This window comes from Oculina patagonica, chromosome 1 (genome assembly GCF_052425735.1).
Source record: "Oculina patagonica isolate OP01 chromosome 1, crgOcupat, whole genome shotgun sequence".
Lineage (NCBI taxonomy): Eukaryota > Metazoa > Cnidaria > Anthozoa > Scleractinia > Oculinidae > Oculina > Oculina patagonica.
This window is the reverse complement of record NC_135758.1, coordinates 6,810,821-6,817,375: the sequence shown is the minus strand read 5'-3', so window position 1 is coordinate 6,817,375 and position 6,555 is coordinate 6,810,821. Positions and strand designations below refer to the sequence as shown.

The window sequence follows — 6,555 nt, the reverse complement described above, 5'->3', positions numbered from 1 at the left end:
TTGTTCATTTTAACAGTAAATATATACATGAACTGTACGGTGAACGGTCAGGAGTTTATCTAGTTGACTTCAGTGACTTCAGTAGGGGCAGTTATCCACAATCGGGGCACTTATTAGAATAGGGGTGCTTATAAGAATGGGGGCGCTAATAAGAATGGGGGCGCTTATTGGAATAGGGGCGCTTATTTACAAAAACACATTCGAAGGGGGGCGCTTATTCGGAAGGGGGCGCTTATTGGAAGGAGGGCGCTAAATCGAATCATTACGGTAGTTTAATTTGAGATAAAAATTCTGAACTAAAAATGGATCAATTTATCTATTAGGAAATGCATCAGTACTTTATTTCTTTCGGTTCCCCAAATAATGGCAACTAAAAACAATCTAAAAGGGTAAGTGTCAGGATAAAGACTCGATGTCTAAGATGAACAGAACAAAACATATCCGATATCATCATCGATAAATTAAACTCAGGATTACCATCACGAAACTCCTTTTAAGTTTTTCTTAAAGCAGAAAATTCAAATTCAAATACTTTGGCATGCACATGTGGGGACTGACTGTGGCTCAGTTAAAGAGCTACAAAGACATGTTTTCAACATAAATACTATCACAATCGACAATTAATTAACCCAGTTTTATCTTTATAGATATGTTTGATAGATTTCCCACTTATAGAATTTTCTAGAAAATTATCACACTTATTGCATATAATTATAATATGTGCAAAAAATTCTTGTGACATAGTACTGGAAAATATCCACTTATAAGTGAACATTTAAAGGTGTCCCTTTATGAAAATTTAACAATGCATTTTTACTTTGTGGCTGGGACCAGGCGTCGCTGGTTAAGGACACACTATGTTAGAACCGAGTCTCCTGAAAATCTGGTTCGTTTTCCACTGATTCTTCTTTGGTAAATCCAATTTTTTTTTGCCCTCCAATTTCATTCTCCAAGAGTTCCTTGTGTTTCGTCACTCCACGCACCTCTTGTTCTCGATATGCCTCACTGTTTATAGAGATGATGTCATTTGTGGCATTATTATTGTGTTGTTGACTTGTTTCACTGTAGGCTGAGGAGACCCGGAAGGGAGACATGTTTCCTCTTCTTCTCCTAAAGCATCTAAATCCATGACAACATGACGCAAATTCTGCCAGCCATAGTTTAAATTCTTTTCGGAAATACGCCATAAAAGTTCCGTAAATTATCGGGTTGGCACAACTTTGTAGATAGCTCGTAATAGGAGAGAATTTTAACAAACGCTGTGCAATATCTTGGTGCTTTGCTTTTCCAAACTCCCACAGCAACCAGGCAAGTTGACTCGGAAACAGGCACACTGCAAAAACGATCACGACTATGACAACTGCTTTTACAACTTGCATGTTATTTTTTCTTGCTGTCCTCAAGACGACATCGCCCTGGATGTTGAGCGCCCGTTGTGAGGCTCTCTCGTTCCAAAGATAAACAGCAATTCGAATATATGCTGTAGTGATGATTGTTAAAGGTAGCAAATATTGAAAAACTACAAGAATAGCTGTGTAGATGTTTCTGTAAATAATTGCAGGCCACTCTTCTTCGCATTCGCTGACACCAGTTGATGTGACTATGGGCAACGGCACTACAAAGATCACAGCAAGTACCCAGATTCCTCCAATTACAAGAAGCGCGGATTTTTGCGTCATCTTCAGATGAAAAGGTTTAGTTATGACTTGATGTCGCTCAAGAGCCATAGCCGTAATAGTGAAAATGCTTACAAAAAGTACCAACGTGGACAGAGGACGCAGGAATTTGCAAAATAGTAGACTGTACGGAAAATTTGCCAATTCCATGTAAACATCGCTTAGAAGACATACAATGAGCACAAGATCGGACACTGTTAAATTCAGGATAAACCAGTCGTTTGCAGTTCTTCTTTTCTTTCGCTTTAAAGCGAAAAGAACAAAGAAATTTCCCACAAATCCAAGCACGAAAATGAAGAAGTAGGCCACTATTCGTATGATGCTTTCAGGAGAGATATGGCCACCATCTTGGTTGTCTAAACCTGACTGAGAACTGTTGTTCATTCTCTTATCTACCGAAGTAAAAAATAAAATAAAATCTGTATTAGAAGGCCATTCTTCTATTTTAAATTTCACGAGCCAATTGCAAATGCTCCATCATTGGTTAATATTCATTTTCTTAGCATTACTGGTTACTATAGTAACCGTATAACCTGTAAATGTACAAAAATGTAAAAAAAAATGTAAATGTTGTTTGTAGTGGTAATGCACTTTGCTTCATATCTCTTCGAGATAGCTAGTTTACAGGCATGCCACTGAAACAGAGCAAACAAATATTTTTAAATGAACATAACAAGGTTAAAAATCCCAAATGGCAGGAGGCAGACCAGTTGGCTTTATACAAAGCGTGATCGAGGATTTGAACTCGGGACAACCGAGAAACAAATTCAGCTAGTGGCAGGGGCAGGTCTTGAACCGGGGACATCCAGATTACAACACAAGCGCCCTTAACCACTCGGCCACGCTAACCCCCTGAAACGTTTAATTTTAGCTTTCAATGCTTATAAATCAAAAACGACCTCAGTGATTTTTCATTATTGAGTAATGATCAGCATGTAATGAAACACACGTTTTGCAAAGTTTAAAATGTATATACGGATCAGAGGGGGCTCAAAGCCACCGTTGAATATTTTCTTTGAAATTTTTTTAATAAAAGTGCTGGAAACCGTTACCTGGTTGAATAACGGTAATATTAAGTTTGAATACCAGAATTTAGAAGGAGTTTTAGGCCTAGCATGAGAAAACTCATAATTAACCACCACCGCAAAATATCGACCAGTAAACTGGAAGGTAGAGATTTTAGGCCAGTTTGAGAATAACAAAATTTACAAGGATTTTTGTAACAGAAAAGCACTACAGTTTTACTGGATGGCACGCCTTGTTTTCCACATTCAATTTTTTCTAATTTTGAATGGGCATAAAAAGTACCCTCTTTTTTCCAAACCGATGTGTTGCTTTTATGTTTAAGGAAATACTGCTGTTGATTCTGAGGTTAGTTTTCGCTAAATTAAAATTAAAATGTTTACTCCCGAGTGGAAGAAAATTAAAACAAAACAACCTCGAACAGCCGAACAGATTCCAAGGGTTAAAAGAGTCAAAGAATTCGGTTCCATGCTAAGTTTTAAGTATTTTTTTGGACCGATTTTATTTGTAATTGATGTAAATAAACATTTATTTTTGAAAATGGTAGTTGAATGAAGCGCGCATGAAGTAAATTTTTCCCGAGCGGCAAAATCACAACAGAGCCGTAGACGCTTTGGTGTAATGCTTAAAACTTTCGTCAGGCAGCTAGTTTTTAGTGCCATCGAGCTGTTGTCATTCATGGTTGGCCCATTCTTCCACATTAGGGCCGTGAAAAAATGATTTTCGTCCTTCGAGACTCGCCCGTTAGTTGTTGTTTTAATGAAGAAAAGCACACAAACAACTTTGACGGCAAAATCGAATTTATTTTCTCTTTCGCTCTCCGTCTCGTAATAAGATACAGCTTACCTTGTAGCTCGTATCCTTAAAAAAATATTGAACGGATTCACTTTTCATATTCCGAAGATAATATGTCATCGCTTTCGCAAAACACAGCGTATGAGCTTTACTCAGTGAGATTTTCACTCGTCCATTACGTCATCAGCGTGCTCCATCGGGATTTTGAGTACGCTTACGTATACTGAATTTGATTGCGCGGCTCTGCTAGCTATGTTATAATGAATAATGATCAACACTGTTAAAGGTGTATTTTCAGTGACGCGTAATTTTTTTACGTACGTGAAAAAATTTAGAGACAATGTATGAACGACTTGCGTAAACGTGTACGCAAGTCGTTCTTACATTGTCTCTAAATTTTTTCACGCACGTTAACGCACGTTAAAAATTACGCGTTAGTGGAAATCCACCCTTTCTCTTGACATAAAATTCGCTGAACATTTAATTTTGATGTCAAAAGGTTTAACAATTTTCGACTTTAAAAACGTTTACAATAAAAAGCAAACGTTTTCGGTACAGAACGAGAAGACAGAAGAAATTTGTTTTTGTCTTCAGGTAAATTTGTCATATATCAATGCATCACTTCCCGTAAATCGCTGATGATGTCTGTTTAACTGCTGGGCTATAATGACATACTTGACAATGATGTGACACATTTTATATTATATTTTGACCTTCGAATCTTTAAAATGACAGTCAACCTAAATTTCACCGCATTTTGCCCTGACGTTAAATGTAATGGCTAAGTTAGATACATGTAGCTCGCACCTTTCAAAAAGAATGGCAGATTGAGATAACAAATTCAACAAGATCAACTTTGTTCGTTACAGAAAGTGTCATTATTATCTAGAAAGGTGACAGCTAGAAGAAGAATATAAAACCTATATCAAAAAAGTCCTTTTTCCCGGCAAAATTCTCCTACCTTATGAAGACTTCGATGTGAACACTTTTCAAACTTGCAAAATACGTTGTCCTTCTTAAGTTTGCTCAAAATATCTTTTCATGCGGATAAAATAGATGTCAGTGCTAACAACTTCTGCGATTGCCCACCGCCGCTCAGAACACGCAGCAATTGCATCTTAAAACAATAGACCACAAGTCGCAACAATGGCTCAATCTTTAAATAGTACTAGAGGAAGTGTTAATAACAAAGTGCCTCATATAACGATTGGTCTAAATTGCGAATCCGCACGTCAACACATAATTTGCCCTGGCAGATAATAATAAACTTATACAAACACACTTTCAAAACATACGACCAGGTGATACTCCTATCACGGGTCAGATGATGCACTTTTATTTAAACTATTTGACAAGAGGGAATGGGACTTTTAAAAATGATGATGAGTTATTCCATTGAAGTCAAAATGAGTAGTTATTTGACTGGCATTTATTAAGCAACGAGTAACCGCCTTTAAAGTCACCCGTGTAAACCAAACTTTTTTTAATAAGTCTAAGAAGGCAGCGTTTCATATCATAAATACAATTAATTATTTATGTTTGCAGAGTGTAAAGTGCTAAAGAGTTAGAATACATTGTGATAAATTAACACTCAGCGGCGTGCAAGGCCGCACATTCTGTATTCATACCTGATATTAATAATTTAATCATATGGTGATTTAAAACTGTATATAGCTCCACAGAAAATGGTATATGCTTTAAATTGAGATTTTTTCGGGCGCTTAAAATGTTAGCAGGTCCAAACCTTTCGGGGCTGCTGTTTCTGTTCCGGCTGTTCCTGTTTTGACTTCCTAGCGTAGTAATACTTATAATACTAGTAATACTTGAAGTCTTGTACACTTTAATTTATTGCTATTATACATGCTATTTCTAATAAAAATATTTCTCCAATATGTGTTATTGTTTTTTTTACAGAAAATTGGTCACGTGACCAACTGTTGCCAAAAGACTAGTTGTAACATTGATAGAAGATTTGCAAAGGTAACAAAATTTAAAATGAATCTTTAATGCATATTTTCGGCGTTTCATACATTTCCCTCTAAATAGCTAGGTTCTGAGGGTTTTGACACATCTTTACAAACAATTGTTTGGAAGAACAAAAAAATGTGTTCTCCTCCTTTCACAATCTTATGAGTTACTTTTTTCGGTTGAATGTTTCATGATAATTTAGATCACAAAAAGATCAAATACAAATAGACAAAAAATGCAAAACCAATTTACGCGCGCATATTTAATTTTCGCAAAGTCATGACACAAGATCAAGCTTTAAAATCCTTAAGTTTTTTGTAATCTATAATTCAGAAATTTATAGAACAATCCCAGCTACTTTTAATGGCCTATTTTGGCTTGATCAGTACACAACTGTTCAAACACAATTTAGCAGTTTTTATTGCGCGACACCGAATAATGTCAACAGTGACTGTTGACATAATATTCACTGAACATTTAATTGTGATGTAAAAAGGTCTAAAACTTTTCGACATAAAAACGTTTACAACAAAACCTTTTCAAATCATATTAGACTTTTCGGTTCAGAATAAGAAGGCAAAATAACTGTTTTTGTTTTTTCCTCAGTAAAATTTGTTATATATAAGGGTGATTTCCATGTAACACAAATTCATCACCTTCCATAAATCGCTGACTAATGTCTGGTTATCTGCAAGCCTATAACTGATTACATACTTCACAAAAATATGACACATTTTATATCTTTTGACCTTCAAATCCTAAAAATTTAAACCTAAATTTCTCAAGATTCTGATTAAGTTGAATTAAGTTGAATCATAAAAAAGGTAGCTTGAGATTTCAAATTTAACAGGAACACTGTTGCTCTTTGCAAGAAGTGTTATTATAAAAACGAAAACGGACAGCTACTGAAGTAAAAGACAAGAATTTTAAAAAAAAAAGTTTTCTGGCAAAATTCTCTTACCTTTTGAAGACGTTGATGTGAACGCAAATGTGCCTGACTCTCAAATTGGCAAAATACGGAACTCTTCGCCAGTTTGCTCAAAACATCTTCCAATGCAAATGGAACAGATGTCAGTGCTGAAAACGTATGGGA

At 35.8% G+C, this 6,555-nt stretch overlaps 1 protein-coding gene across 1 annotated transcript; it reads right to left on the bottom strand.

The window, feature by feature from the left end:
• Positions 1–311: 311 nt before the first annotated feature.
• LOC144648187 (RYamide receptor-like) lies at positions 312–1,931 on the bottom strand. Its single transcript, XM_078507819.1, has one exon. It carries the CDS (start codon positions 1,824–1,826, stop codon positions 861–863), a length of 966 nt encoding a protein of 321 aa, XP_078363945.1. The 5' UTR covers positions 1,827–1,931; the 3' UTR covers positions 312–860.
• Between the last annotated feature and the right edge of the window lie 4,624 nt (positions 1,932–6,555).

Bases quoted from the DNA above. Each gene is read 5' to 3' on its own strand.
- LOC144648187 (XM_078507819.1), bottom strand. From the start codon at position 1,826: ATGGAATTGGCAAATTTTCCGTACAGTCTACTATTTTGCAAATTCCTG.